This window comes from Ruditapes philippinarum, unplaced genomic scaffold, assembly GCF_026571515.1.
Source record: "Ruditapes philippinarum isolate M1 unplaced genomic scaffold, ASM2657151v2 ctg742_1_1_1_1, whole genome shotgun sequence".
Lineage (NCBI taxonomy): Eukaryota > Metazoa > Mollusca > Bivalvia > Venerida > Veneridae > Ruditapes > Ruditapes philippinarum.
This window is the reverse complement of record NW_026852967.1, coordinates 30,724-48,044: the sequence shown is the minus strand read 5'-3', so window position 1 is coordinate 48,044 and position 17,321 is coordinate 30,724. Positions and strand designations below refer to the sequence as shown.

The window sequence follows — 17,321 nt, the reverse complement described above, 5'->3', positions numbered from 1 at the left end:
CTTAACCACTCGGCCACAGACGCCCAATGTACGATTCAAATGGATAATTTTACCATATTTATTTTAGCTCGATTGCGAAACAAGTTATTGCAACTTTTATGAATCACTTTCTAGTCTGCTTCCTGGAACCAACCAGAACTGGTGTCATATGAAGAAACCTGGTCGTGACCCAAGCAGGGCTCGAACCCATGATTCCTGGGTAGAGAGGCAGGTACTTTAACCACTAGGCAACCGCTCCCCCAATTGGATATTTGAGGCGTGGCAAAGACTCAAATTGGCAACCAACTAATCAGATTCGTTTGGAGCCATATCTTGTCATAATATGAAATGTACATAATAAATTGGTGTTTCCATTCAAATGTTTAAGATATTAATTTCATCAATTAAAATTTACCAATGTTGATCGTATCTCCATGAAGGTCGGAGGTAAATTTGTCTTTGACACATTACAGCTAAGGTAAAGTTACTTCCTCTGCCCCATATCCTATTATAGCAACGGTAAACGGAAAAAGGGATCGAGTGAGCGTACACTTTGCATATTTAGCCCCGCCTATAAATTAAGCACGAATTTCTGATAAAGCGTTATCATCCTGATTAGCGTCACTGTGAAATAATGCATATGCTTAATCCTCCTAATAAATTTATGCATATGTCTAGAAAATGGAAACAGGCTTTAAACTTCAGGACATACAATTGTACAATAATGGTTTTTCATTCATATGCCTAATAATTTAATCAGCAGATGAACCTATGTTAGGATATCAAGTAAGATGATTATAGGATCATCTGAATGCACTTATACACAATGCATACTTATGTTCATTAAAGATATATGAGGAATCACATTATAAGAGGACCAAGAGATCATCTGCATGAACATATACTAGTTTTGATAGAAGATGCATGAGAGGTTAATGTAAGATGAGCAGGGAATCATCTAGATGTAAATATACATTAGTAGTGATGGAATATATATGAAGAACGGTCATCTGGTCTTTAAGGTGTATAAACACTGTAGTTCTTAAACAACATATGTGAGGGAAATACATATAAACATTTTTATTATGGAAATAAGGGTATCTCGTAAGATGCCCGGGGGATTATCTAGATGTACATATACTATAGTTATCATGGAACAGAAATAAGGGGATCACGTAAGATTACAAGATCATCTGGATGTACATAAACTTTTTTTCATTACATATCAGATGTAAGGGGATCAAATAAAATGACCAAGGGATCATCTAGATGTACATATACTATAGTTTTCATTGAACAGACATAAGGGGATCACGTTAGATGACCAGGTGACATCTAGATGTATATACTCTTTTTCATTCTGGAACATATATAAGGGGATCAAATAAATGACAAGGGGATAATCTAATCTACATAAACTCTTTTTATTATGGAACAGATGTAAGGAGATCATGTAAGAATACAAGGGGAATATCTAGATGTACATATACTATAGTATTCATTGAAAAGAATTAAAGGGATCACGTAAGATGATAAGGGGATCACGTAGATGACAAGGGGATCATGAAGATGTACATTTAATATAGTTTTAATTGAACAGAAAGAAATAAGGGGACGACGTACGATGACCAGGGGATCATCTAGATGTACATACTCTTTTTTATTATGAAACAGATATGAGGGTATCGCGTAAAATGACAAGGGGATCACCTAGATGTTCATATAGTATAGTTTTCATTGAACAGATATAAGGGGGTCACGTAATATAACCAGGTGATCATCTAGATGTACATATAATATTTCTTATTTTGGAACAAATACATCGTTTAACGGGATCACGTAAGATGACAAGGGTATCATCTAGATGTACATATACTATAGTATTCATTGAAAAGAAATAAAGGGATCACGTAAGATGACAAGGGTATCATCTAGATGTACATATACTATAGTATTCATTGAACAGAAATAAGGGGATCACGTAAGATGACAAGGGGATCATCTAGATGTACATATACTATAGTATTCATTGTACAGAAATAAGGGGATCACGTAAGATGACAATAGTATCATCTAGATGTACATATACTATAGTATTCATTGAAAAGAAATAAGGGGATCACGTAAAATGACCAGCAGATCATCTAGATGTACATATACTATTGTATTCATTGAAAAGAAATAAGGGGATCACGTAAGATGACAATGGTGTCATCTAGATGTACATATACTATATTTTTCATTGAAAAAAAAAAGGGATCACGTAAGATGACCAGCGGATCATCTAGATGAACACATACTTTAGTTTTCATTAAACAGACAGAAATAAGGAGATCATCTATGTGTACATACTCTTTTTCATTATGGAACATATATGAGGGGATCGCGTAAAATGACAAGGGGATAATGTAGATGTACATATACTATAGACTTCATTGAACAGAAATAAAGGGATCACGTAAGATGACAATGGTATCATCTAGATGAACATATACTATAGTATTCATTGAAAAGAAATAAGGGGATCACGTAAGATGACAAGGGTATCATCTAGATGTAAATATACTATAGTATTTATTGAACAGAAATTAGGGGATCACGTAAGATGACAAGGGGATCATCTAGATGTACATATACTAAAGTATTCATTGAACAGAAATAAGGGGATCAAGAAAGATGACAAGGGGATCATCTAGATGTACATATACTATAGTATTCATTGAACAGAAATAAGGGGATCACGTAAGATGACAATGGTATCATCTAGATGTACATATACTATAGTTTTCATTGAAAGAAATAAGGGGGGACGTAAGATGACAAGGGTATCATCTAGATGTACATATACTATAGTTTGCATTGAAAAGAAATAAGGGGATCATGTAAGATGACCAGGGGAACATCTAGATGTACATATACTATAATATTCATTGAACAGAAATAAAAGGATCACGTGCGATGACCAGCGGATCATATAGATGGACACATACTTTAGTTTTCATTAAACAGAAAGAAATAAGGAGATCAGATATGACGACCAGGGGATCATCTATGTGTACATACTCCTTTTCATTATGGAACAAATATGAGGGGATGGCGTAAAATGACAAGGGGATCATGTAGATGTACATATTCTATTGTTTTATAATGGAACAAATACATTTAATAAAGGGATCACGTAAGATGACAAAGGTATCATCTAGATGTACATATACTATAGTATTCATTAAACAGAAAAAGGGGATCACGTAAGATGACCAGCGGTACATCTAAATAAACACATACTTTAGTTTTCATTAAAGAGAAAGAAATAAGGGGATCAGGTAAGACGACCAGGAGATCATATAATGTACATACTCTTTTTCATTATGGAACATATATGAGGGGATCGCGTAAAATGACAAGGGGATCATTTAGATGTACATATTCTATAATTTTCATTGAAAAGAATTAAAGGGATCACGTAAGATGATAAGGGGATCACGTAGATGACAAAGGGATCATGTAGATGTTCATATACTCTTTTATATTAAGGAACATATATGAGGGGATCACGTAAAATGACCGGTGGATCATCTAGATGTACATATACTATAGTTATCATTGAACAGAAATAAGGGGATCACGTTAGATTACAAGGATATCATGTAGATGCACATACTCGTTTTCAACATGGAACAGATTTGATGGGATCACGTAAAATGACGATAGGATCATCTAGATGTACATATACTATAGTTTTCATTGAGCAGAAATAAGTGGATCACGTAAGATTATCGCGACGTTCCAGCTTTACTGGTGGAGGGCGACCTCAGGTACCCTTCCGTGCATTATTTCAGGCACGAACGGGCACCTGATAAGAACCACTGACGTTCCGTAAGCAAGCTGGATAGCTTCATCACATGAAAGAATCTCAAAGTCCGCCTGTCGGAATTCGAACCCAAAGCGGTGAGGGGCAAAGTGGTTTGAAGTCAACGACCTTTAACCACTTGGCCCACGGACGCAAAAATATTATTTATACATTCTAGATGACCAACCTGGTCATCTCACGTGATCCCCTTATTTCTGTTCAATGAAAGCTATAGTATAATTATGTAACATGGCAAGATGATCAACCTGATCCATTTACGCGATACTACCCCCTCATATCTGTTCCATAATGAAAAAAGAATGATTGTACACATAGATGACCGACTTACCTGATCTCTTTCTTTCTGTTTAATGAAAAACTATACATGTGTTCATCTAGAATGATCTGCTGGTCATCTTATGTGATCCCCTATTTATTTTTCAATGAATTACTATAGTATATGTACATCCTAGATGATACCCTTGCCTATCTTGCGTGATCCCTTATTCTTTTCAATGAATACTATATATATGTACATCTAGAATGATCCCCTCTCGTCTTACGTGATCCCCTTATTTCTGTTCAATGATACTATAGTAATGTGTACATCTAATGATGATCCCCTGGTCATCTTACGTGATTCCCTTATTTCTGTTCAAACTGAATACTATTGTTCGAGGGTTGTTCAAAAAGTAATAGGACTGTAGCTCTACTGTTCACACTTGTTTATTTACGTACATAACATTACAAGACACAAATATCGGAACATGATCTCTATATAAAGTGAAAAAATCAATACAAAATGTTTACAAATAACAATTTTTTGAATTTTTCAAATGACAAGGGGTACGAAACTCGGCGCACGCTGACAATACAGAAAATGACTTTCATGACGTCGTTAACTAAATGCAAATATAACAAGTGTCATCCATCTTGAAAGTATTCTTCCTAGTGCTCTTGGTGATTGAATCATGTTCATATGATCATGTCTCATATGTGGAGATTTATCGAGAAAGAAACCGATCACAATTTCGTTCAACTCTCCAAGAAAAATGCCCGATAGCTGGCCATTCTCCACTTTTCTCGAATATTTTGAGTAAACTGGGAAATCAACAAGCATGGACTTTTAATGCTAAATTATGCAAAATTGATTTATGTTATTATTTTTCACATCATACGTTTTTAAATCAATATGATTATATTTAAGTAAAATAACAATATGTATAATGAAAAGTATCATCTATTAAAATAAAATTGGGGGAAAATACTACTAAATCATTACCGTTAAATCATTATTATATCAATTTATTTAAACTGCAAGTATAATCCAATGAGAGACAATGAAATAGTGTTTGATAGAATGGTTTTATATACAATTCTTTGGTGAAAACTTAAGTAGATCGCGAAGCAGACAAAAAGAGTGCGCGGAACAGTCCGCGTACCGTTTACCGTCGATCCATTTACAGCGTTTTTGCAATTAACGTCACTAACGTCCCGTCAATTTTCCGCTTTCATTCTCACAATTTCCTATTAGAGATTTTGTATTCGCCGTTTTTAAATTGATTGTACCAGCTGAAAACGAGTGTCCTGATGGCAGAATAATTTTCCTTACTTAATTTTATCATTTTGTATGTATCTGTAAGAATATTTGCCAATTCGTTGGCACAATTTAACGATCAAACAGTAATTTAATTTAAGTTTCGTTTGTTTACTGAGTGCCATATTTTCTACATTTACCGCACAGCTGTTCAAAACTAAATAATTATGCCATTTCATGCCTGAATGACGTCAAATTTAGATATAATGTCATTTCAATATGAAGGAAATGTGTTGGTGGAATATTATGGAACAAACCGGAGTATAATTATGAATTGATTAGAAGTACAACATAGCTTTAATAAACTATTTTTAATTGTGCGCGCCGGTGCGTGTTACCATGGTTATTCAGTATCACAGGGAAACGCGCCCTTTCATCACAATAATATGAAATAAACTTATGCATACATTGTAGAAAAACATTTTACCGATCACTGATACATAATGAAAGTATTTTAGGATTGGGATGGAATATGAATATGCAAGACTGCTCATTCCTATTACTATTTTTGAACAACCCCTCGTATTATGTACATCTAGATGATCCCCGTTGGTCATCTTACGTGATCCCAATGAATACTATAGTATATGTACATATAGACGATCCCTTTGTATCTTACTGATCTCCTTGATCTGTTCAATGAATACTATAGTATATGTAAATCTGAATGATCCCTCTGGTCTGGCTTAACATAATACCCATATATCTGGTTCCATAATAAGAAAGAAAATGTACATGTAGATGATCCCCTGCTCATTACCACGTTGATCACCTTTATTTCTGTTCAATGAATGCTATAGTATAATGTAATAATAGACGATCAGCTTTGTCATCTTAACGTGATTCTCCTTAAGATCTATTCAATGACATACTATAGTATATGTAAATCTGATGATCCCCTGGTCCAGCTAAAATCATCCCCCCATTTATCTGCTCCAAAATATGAAAGTCATATAAGTACATCTAAATGACCCCTGGTCATCTAACGTGATCCCTTTAATTCTGTTCAATGGATACTATAGTAAATTTTGATATAGTTTAACCGCGTTGTCATCTTTCGATGATTTCTGTATATCCGTTCGCATAATTAGAAAGAGATATGTACATGTAGAATGAATCCCCTGGTCATCTTATGTGATCACCCTTATAATCTGTTCAATTGAACTTAACAGTATATGCAACATCTAGATGATTTCCCTATCGTCAATCTTACAAGATCCCCTTATTTTCTATTCAATGAAATATAGACATTATGTAAAATTAAGATGATCCCCTGGTCATCTTACGTTATCCCTTTAATATCCCTTCCATAATAAGAAAGAGTTCATGTACATCTTTAGATGATCCCCTTGACAGCTTACATGATAGACCATATATCTGTTATCCATAATAAGAAAGAATAATGTACATGTAGATGATCCCCTGCTCATTTTCGTGATCCCTTTATTTTCTGTTCAATTTGATACTATAGTAAATCTTAAATATAGTTGATCCCCTTGTCATCTTATCCGTGATCTCCATATATCCTTTCCATAATTAGAAAGAGTAGATACATGTAGATAATTCCCCTGGTCATCTACGTGATCCCCTGATATCTGTTCAAATGAATCTTATACTATATGCAACATCTTAGACGATCCCCTGGTCATCTACGTGATCCCCTAATTTCTGTTCAATAAAAACTATAGTATATCTGTAAAATTAGATGAACCCCATGGTCATCTAACATGATCCACTTATATCTGTTCAATGCAAAATATAGTATATGTAGCATCAGGATGGCCCACTGGTCATCTTACGTGATCCCCTTATATCTGTTCAATGAAAAGTACGGTATATGTACATTAAGATGATTCCCTGGTCAACTTACGTGATCACCTGATATCTGTTCCAAATGAAAACTATAGTTTATGTAAATCTAGATGACCCACTTGTCATATTACGTGATCTCCTTATATCTGTTCAATGAATACTAAAGTATGTGTACATATAGATCGTATCCCCTGGTCAGCTTACATGATACCCATATATCTGTTCCGTAATAAGAAAGAATAAATTTACATGTAGATGATACCCTGGTCATCTAACGTGATCGGTATCCCTTTATTTCTGTTCAATGAATATTATAGTATGTGCACATCTAGATGATCCCCTGATCCGTATAAACTTGGTCCTCTTATAATGTGATTTCTAATATATTTTTCATATGAACATAAGTATACATTGTATGTACATTCAGATGATCCTTTAGTCATCTAACTTGATATCCTCACATAGGTTCATATGCTGATTAAATCATTTGGCATATGAGTGAAAGCACCATTATTGCACGACTTAACACTTTAAAGCCTTTTTCCATTTTTATAAGACATTCGTGTATATTTATTAGGGGGATTAAGCATATGCACTAACATACAGTAACACTGATCATTTCCACAGATTTATAGTCTATTTTAATCATGATGATAACGCTTTATAAGAAATTCGTGCTTAATTTATAGGCGGGGCTAAATATGCAAAGTGTACGCTTACTCGATCCCTTTTTCCGTTTACTTTATAGCAACACAGCCGCCCTGTATTGTAGACTGTAATTGTACAACCGCTATGATTTAATTAATTCAAAGTTCATTACCTTCGTTATGACCAATTAAACACATGCAAATACTTTGAGAACCTTTGAGTTATAACAAATACATATTAATTGAATTAGAAAGGAACCCCACACAATTTGTGTCTTATGTGTATGCAAAATATGTAACTCTTTTTAGTTGTTCACATATATCTATAGACAAAGTGAGACATTTCTTTAATGTTTCAATTCAGTAGGGCTATGTTTACACATTGTCACAGTATCAATCAGTTTCGACTCACTTTTTTTCGTAGGACTTTATACATAATCTGCTGTGCATCGTTTAGCACGTATAACACAGCATGCACTCATATGAACTCAATTCTTCACAATATGCCGAAAATGGCGGCGATATGAACAACTAGATTTGGTACAAATCATGCCTGTAAATTAAGATGAAATTTTTAGGAGAAGTCCGGACAAGTTTTGTGACAGACGGATCACGGACAAACAGACAGACAGACAGACAGACAGACGTATGGTTAAACGACGGAGAAGTGATCCCTATATGTCGCCACTATCCTGTAGAGGGCGACACAAAAAGATGACTCAATAATTTGCTTTTCAGGCCACACAAGACATTATTTGTTGAGATTAGTGCTGACTATGCATATCGGTATGTTTTCTTTTTTATCAACATGCAGTGTACTACTGCAACTTTATCAAAACTACCCGGAAGTTCAATGTTTTTCAAAAAAAAAAAAAAAGATTTTTATAAGATTTAAACAAAGAGGGGAATTTTAACTAGAGGATGGAAACAGTTTGATTAAATATTTACTGTCTTTATTACACAAGTAAGTGAATATAAAGCTTTTCCTTTATATTAAGGTATTTAAACTGTGTCATACTAAGTTGAAGGTTACTTGCTCTAATTAAGTTTAAGATTACTCAATATTTGGTGTTTAAGCGTTTTAATAGTATTCATATATTGATATCGCACGTGTTTTAACTTTAAGCGTACCGTTTCACATTATGACGTCAGCACCATATAGAAACAGACATTTGAAACAGGGCTACACAAAGATACATGTCTTTAAATGCAAAACTTAAAATAAATGATCGCCCTTTATACAATTTAGGTACAGCTTTGTATGCAACTCCCCACAGCAGTTACTACCCCTGATCAGTCCTAAAAACCTATGCTTATAATATATAAGCGGAATATTCATTTAAACGTAAAATATTTATATTTTTTTATATCATTTAAGTGTTTTTATAATTATGCGTTTAGTACAAACACAGCACAACGGTACAAATTACACGTAAGTAATTGATGGTATTCTTGTGTGTTTTGAAGCTTTGAAAAAAAAAAACAGACAAAAAAACCCAACAAAACAAACAGACAACCCCCAGATCGTTCAGAGTATACAAAGAGTTCTGCTACGATTTATTTGCTTCATTTTGTCATTCGTGTACCTATGGAAATCCGTGATGTGTAACTTGTCTCCTAAATTTGATGCTGTGTATAAGTGCAAGGAATTGATAGTTCTTTAAACAAATGGTAATCTTGTAATGACATCTTTGAAGTGTCATTATGGACAGTTCGTCATTGTCCAATTGAACTGAATTGACTTTATATTTTAAAAGACTGGCTGTTATAATAGTTGATATTGAACAATGTTAAGGATAAATTATTTATCTGCTTAAAATATAAAAAGACTGTTCCACTCTTTTTATAAATTTGAACGTTACAAATTTATTCTGATGTATATTTATATAAACTCACTTGGGCCTTGTTAGTTATTTATCGTTTATGCGAAATGAATTATAAATTGAAAGAAATTTGGCAAAATGTAAACTTATTTTGACTTTCACTCAGTATATGCACTTAATTGCGCACTTTATTAAATTATTGTGGGGATGGAGGTTAAAATTGGTTTCAATATAATTTTCAAGGGTCTCACCTATCAATAAATATAAATCCTCTGGGCTACAAAGAACAATCGTTAAGAAAACAAAGCATTCGTGAAGAACTGATTTGATGCACTAAGTTTTTTTTCATTTTTGTTTGTTTGTTCGTTTTTTAGTTTTCACGATTAACGCTATCTTTGCATGATCGATTGTGTTCATATTTTTCATGTAGATATAACAAAATTTTTGCTGATTCAAAACTCAACAAACATGGAAAGCTCAAAAGAACCTGCATGGCAATCCAACAGATTGTTTGAGGAGACTAACTGGCAAATGTTGCAAGATGAAAGACTTTGTGACGTCACTTTTTCTGTAGGAAGCGGGAAGGAAGAAAACATATTGGCGCAGCGATTTATATTAGCAAGTAGGAGCCAAGTCTTTTTTACAATGTTTTGTGGATCACTTCCAGAGACCAATAAAACAGTTGATGTTCCTGATATTGAACCTGCTATATTCCGCGATTTGTTAAGGTATTTAGGAATATTTTTATAGAAGTACTTTTACAGTCGTCATAAGAATTAACTTTGCGAACTTTTGGTTGAATATACTAGGAAATGTTTGAATATATTTGTGTGAAAAATAGTATTAACGTTCCGTTTCAAACATGTTTGACATACAAAAATGTCACTTTTGATTGAAGATTTAGGCTTAGACTGCATACAAAATAATATTCACTAAGATTTTGCATGGTATGTTTATAAAAATGCATAGCGAATATTCCATGTTGATTATCAGAGAAGTCAAGAGCGCATATAAATATAACAATATTTTATCGATATCAAAATACTACAATGTTGTTGAATTTATAAATTATAATGACCCTTTGAAGGTTTATTTACACGGAAGGCTGCAGCGTTAACGAGAATAATGTAATGGCTCTAATATAATGTTCAAAGAAGTAAGGATTGGAGCGTCTCAAAGAAGCATGTCAAAAGTTCCTGAAAACAAATATTTCTTCAGACAACGTTTGCACAATTTTACAACATGCGAATTAATTCGACGAAGATGAATTAGAAAACCGATGTCTGAAGTTTGTGATGGTGAACACTGAAAATGTGTTAAAATCAGATGGTTTGTCAACTATTTCCAAAGAAGTCTTTAAGAAAATTATTGAATTAGATAACCTTAATGCAGATGAATTGTGTGTATACAATGCATGCAAGAAATGGGCAATTGCACAGTGTAATGGTAAAAGTGATAAACATGAGGGCTCAGAGCTAGAACAAAGGCGTGAGTTAGGGGACCTCATATATTCAGTCAGGTTTGCTACAATGTCGTTACAAACATTTGCTGAAAATGTGGCCATTGAAGATATATTGACGGCAGAAGAAAAGGTGTTCGTATTTCAAACTATAGCAGGAATAGCTAGCAAGAAAACATCTTTTCCGTTTCCATCAATACCAAGAAGACAATTTAAAACTGAAGTTGTTGAACTGAAACGATTTAGAGCAGATCAATATGGTAATGGTTGGGGCTATTCTTTCATTAGTAACATACTTTTTCTGAACAAGATTTATAAATGACTGATCATACTTTCCAATCATAACTGGTTCATTGGAATTAGAAAGAGTATAACATCATAATTCATTAACGATTTTTTATATACTGATTGTTTCGGTGTTCTTGTCCCGCATAAAATAAAGTGTTAAACTATTTACAAATACATGTTCGTTTTATTTATTATAAGGGGAGAAGAGTGTATGCTTTTTATCTGCTTGACCAAGAAATATAGGTGTATTTTCTTATCTTCAAAGGTGTATTTTTGAGACAACACCTGTAGTTGAGATATAGAAGTGTAATAAGCTGATACTTAGTTAAGATTTATACTAAACAATAATAATAAAATGTACTAAAAATATACTAAAAAGGAATGCCATTTAAATTTTAATATATGAATAATATAAAAATAATAAAACTACAGGACAAGACAGCGCGGTGTCTGCCGTTAAAATTTAGGCTTACAATGTTTTTAGTTTATACCAATTTATTAAACTTCGGTGGTATTGTGTTGGAAGCTATAAGCTTTTATTGAAACAATCGAATCCATTCCTAGAACCAGTCAGTAACTAGCCAATAGGTGTAAACTTTCTTTGCTGACTGAAATAAACGGCTTGCCCCCAACGGGGGTTTGAAACCCACCCGGTCAGGCAATCCTTAGATTACTTATTTAGATTACTAGTCCAACGCGTGTAACCACTCCGGCCGCGCCACCACTACCTACAATGCGTTGACAGTGCTTCTCAGTGCTTATGACTTCCAGGTTTTTTAATATTTTGCAGACATATACCTTAAGCTTATACTTCACTCTACCAAGTTTTGTAATATAAACAATATGTATAATAATATGCCCTTTTTTTAATATATTGAAATTGCGAGGAAGCTATCAAGTCATCTTACGAACGTCGGTGGCTGCCTCGTGCTTGAAATAAATGCACGGGGGAGGCACCGATTCTTCCTCCACGAGTAAAGCTTACAAGTAAGTCGTCATGAATGACCTCTTTTACTACTTATGTTGATGCGACGTAAAATCGTAAAAACAAAAAAAATCTTAAAACTGATCGACCACTTGATAAGAATTTATATGTAATAGATACCAATTTACTTTATATAAGTACTACATGTACTATACTTCTATTTATTTTTGATATATTTATTTCCATTATGGTACTACTAATACTATACAAGCACTTTTGAAACACTATACAATCACTTTTGAAACACTATACAATCACTTTTGAAACACTATACAATCACTTTTGAAACACTATTCAATCACTTTTGAAACACTATACGATCACTCCTCAAACACTATACGATCACTTTTCCTGTTTCAAGTTAGGCAATTTGATTACGCTGCTAAACACGTAAGTATTTGGCACTTTCGCCAACGTAAATTTATCCCGTTTTGTGTGTTAATTGCTATTATCGCATGGGTTGGAACTTTTCCTTTGTTCTTACTAACCCATTATACATTATAGATCTACACTTTCAATGAGCTTTTGAAAACTGTATTGATATATAGCAGTACAGTTTTTTCATTGATTCACATAGGAAAAAAAAACTCAACTGCTATATATCGGTTTAGTTTTTTTTCGAACATTGTATATATCTGTGTAGATTTTTCACTGAGGCTCCATTGGGGCAGCGGTAACGAACATTCCCAGGAGCAAATAATAATAGTAACAATAACAATAACAATAATAATAATAATGATAACGGCCTCGACATTTTTTTAGCAGAAACATCCCGAGATGTCGCCCGAGCCAGTGTTATACCCTCGTAACTAACTCGTTTCATATATTATAACTACAAAATGTATAACTATTACGTAACAACGGTTCTGTTTATGGACACGTTTATGACGTCACTTTATGACGTCAAACTTGAACGAACACTTGGACGTGAAGGTTTGACGTCATAAAAGACGAGAAGCGCTCTGACTACCATTGAGGTAAGCCGTTGTTTTTATTTCTCGGAAGTTTTCCAATTGTCTTTTATTTCCCCATCTTATCTATTTTATATGTATGTTAATTATAAACTATTATTAGTCCAAATTGATGAAGTCAATTTTGTAATGTCAATACAGCGTTGGAAATTATGAATAGCATTCTGCAGTTTGGCAACTTTAAATTAATATAACATAATGTGTGTGTGTGTGTTTTGTTTTTGTTTTTTTAAATAAACATACATGTATTTGAATTATTTATTAATGCATGTAGAGCTAGTAACTATTGTTAATATAAAGTTTTAATATTTCTATGACTTTGTGTCGAAATTGGCCGACAGAGAAGATAAGTATCGTTCAATTTCGACACCCCTGTGCGCCTTATAATTGAGAATAAACTCAAGGTTAAATGTTCATAACATTCATATTTAGGTTTAATTTTATCGAAACCAATACAAAAATACGAAATGGTGATAAAGTTATGTGCCTGAGTTATCGACCCTTCTTATAAGATTATGTAAATGCCGTTTTTTCGGATAAGATTACGAGCAATGACATCTATAGACCGGAAATTTCTAGAAAACGAAGAGTGCCTAAAAGACCAAGAGCAAGTGATGACGTGACATATAGTTCTGACATAGTAAAATTGATTTAAATCAAGTAGAAAATAGTGCTTTATTGTTATTATATAATAGGAAGAAGGTGTCGAATTTACACCAATGTTGACATTACCCAAAGTTGCTCTAATAATATGTAAAAGGCAAAGCCTCAAAGCGAGCTCGATTTACTTTTACCGTGAAATAGTATAAAATAATCGTTCATTTTTATTTTACATTTTCCGCTTTAAAATTTTTATTCTGTAGTTCATACACTACTGTCGTTTTTTCTGGTTCCCTGTCCTATTATGATTCCTATATAAGTGCGAAGGGCACCAGTCTAAGCTTCCGTTTTCAATCAGAATACCTTGGCTTTTATCGTTATCTTGTTATTCAAAAAGTTGCGATGTGTCAATTTCGTACCTCGGACGAAAGTTTTCAAAACCATCACTATCTAGCAGGTACTCGTGTTACCGTAAAGCTCGCTTTGCGAACAGGCCCTTCGGGTCAGCTCTTCGAGTTCGCTAATATGAAAAAGGCAAAGCCTCAAAGCGAGCTCGATGTACTTTTAACGTGAAATAGTATTAAATAATCGCGCATTTTATTTCAAATGCATTGACGAGTGCGTGTGACGTTACACGTACTGTGTTAAATATGGATCCGCCCCTGTCGTTAAATGAATGAGTTTTGAAAACGTTGATAAAACTTTGTTTATTTTATTTCACTCTATAATTTTTCAAGCGAAATAAAGATTATTAAAAGTGAAATAAATGTAAAACTTAAAACGTTTGCGACATTAAAATAGCGCACTTGATTTGTTTGTTTTGCACGTGCTGTTTGGCGCTACATTGTGACGTCACGTAAACAATACTTTAAAACGTCTGTACAGAGTTAACGACTGAATAAAATATATTGGTGTTCGGATTCATTTCTTAGTTAGACCATTTTTTTTCATTCTAGATAGTTTTCACAACAAAATTCGACAAAAAAATTGTTTTAATTTATCAGATTTTTCAAACAAAATGGCGCCTTCAATTTTCATTTTAAATTTTTCCGTTCGTTATTTTATCGACAGCTTCCGTTATTTGGTTTTCCTGTCCAATTATGGTTCCCTTAGACGTGCGCGGGTTACCAGTTTACACATCCGTTTTCAGTCAGAATTCCTCAGTTTTTATCGTTATCTTTAAATTCGAAAGGTTGCGATGTGTCAAATTCGGTACTTCGAACGAAAGTTTTCAAAACCATCACTTAGCAGGTACTCGCGTTACCGTAAAGCTAGCTTTGCGAGCAGGCCCTTCGGGCCAGCTCGTCGAGCTCGCTAATAATAATAACAACAATTATAATTAATCTAAGATCGTGCAAAATTTGAATAAATTCTATTCTAGGTGACACCTTCGCGATTACATTTATTACGCTAGAGTCGTTGAAATGATATCACACTTTATCAGTTGTCTTCAAAAGGTATATACATGTATATCGGTCTGAACACTTGATTACGTCTATTTTAACTTCTATAGCTTTTATATGTAAAAAATCATAGACTACGCTCCTCCTAATACGTCAAATTAATATCGCCTTGCGCTCAACATCGAACCTTTTGCTCCATCTCTTGCCCTTTCGCTCCACTACTTTCGAAAAATATCGGTTTACAAATTTAAGAAATCCTTCAGGAGTAATCTATTTTGCACGAAGGACAAGTTTTATTACGGGTTTGATAATTTACTAATACACTTTTTCAAGAAATCCGAAAGGTATGGCATTCTATGGTGGGAAATTCAATATTCTACAAATCATCGTTCGCTTCGTCAGGGAGAAAAGTTCTCCCGGGCTTAATACAATTTTTTTTGTAACAGCTTAGATAATTGGAAGCCTAAATCAATCCTACACGGAACCCATTTTCCTTTTTCGAAAAAAATACAACTTAAATGAATAACAGACAAAAACATAAAAAATACTTACAATTAGGCGTTTAAATCGGCCTTCCGCTCTATCTCGGAAATGCCGTTCGCTCGTTTTACCGTACACCACAATTTTGAAGTGGAGCGACAGTTTGCCGGGCGTGATAAACGTAACTAAATACTTATGTATATTGTGTAACGACGTTGGGAGAACGTCATAATAGGCATGATAATATGCAAAAACTTAAATTAACATAAGGGGATATTTCTCGTATATAAGGAAACAATTAAACCACTCTCGGTGGTGCGCTAGCTTTTCACCGACAGGGTTTGTTTGCCTTCAAAACGTTACATTTGGTGGCCAGTGTGGGGGGTGTAGACAACTGCCGGACTGGAGTTGCCGTACCCAAAGATTTCCCAGGCCAAGTCTCGGGACGAGACTTCTCGGAGGGGAAAGTAATTTAACGACGTTGGGAGAACGTCATAATGAGCATGATAATATGCAAAAACTAAAGTTGTTAAATTAACATAAGGGGATATTTCCCATATATAAGGACACAAACCACTCTCGGTGGTGAGCTAGCTTTTTCACAAACAGGGTTTGTGTGCCTTCAAAACGTTACAATTGTAACAGGATGCCAGAGTGCAAAGTTCTTAGTGATGACTTGAAAGACGGGTCTTATGCTTGGCAAAAGCTGCCCTTATCAGGCAGGGCTACGTCACAGTTACCTTCTATCGACTCAGAAATCATTCTGTAACTAATACATGTAATAGGTTTTGGAAAATGCTCGGACAACATTTTGTGCTTCAAAATTAAAATTTTAAAGGTATGCTGTTGGTATGTCCGAGGTCAGTACTCGATAGTGAAAAAATAGTTCTTTTTGTGCATTTACAAAATGGTAGAGGACCCTCATTAAATATAGACTACAGAACACAGAAAGGGCTTCAGCCTCCGCGCAGCTGCCGAGGATTAAAGGGGGTAATGACATTGCAAAATAATTTGATCACTACTTTGACATTGAGTCAGGTGTAATTATTAACAAAAATATTGAGAACTTAAGCCCTACATAACCTACTTTTATCTTCTTTGTTACTGATAATGTTTATTAAGACTTCAGATACTTGTTTCTTGACACCCCTCACATCACAAATATGACAAGGTTCATAGCTTAGCGTCTTAATTTCAAGAGTTTTCACCTTTTTGAACTAAGAATTTTGTTTGAAAGAGTTTTTACTCTTTTCATCTTTGCTACCGAAGGGATTTAGATTTCAGAGGGTTGCCAGACAGTTTTTGGGTGTTTTTTATGTGGTTAAAAGAATATAACATTTGTTATTTCTTGATATTGATGCAGATATAATTATATTATATTTTCCCCATAATTTGTCTTTCGTAATTGCATTCAATATTTGATAAGT

General features: G+C 34.0%; 1 protein-coding gene across 1 annotated transcript; it reads left to right on the top strand.

Annotated features, from left to right (window-relative positions):
* The first annotated feature begins 10,176 nt into the window (after positions 1 to 10,176).
* Positions 10,177 to 11,489, top strand: LOC132729575 (uncharacterized). The gene is made up of 2 exons (XM_060715361.1): positions 10,177 to 10,330; positions 10,972 to 11,489. Exons 1-2 carry the CDS (start codon positions 10,177 to 10,179, stop codon positions 11,487 to 11,489), a joined length of 672 nt encoding a protein of 223 aa, XP_060571344.1.
* The last annotated feature ends 5,832 nt before the right edge of the window (positions 11,490 to 17,321 follow it).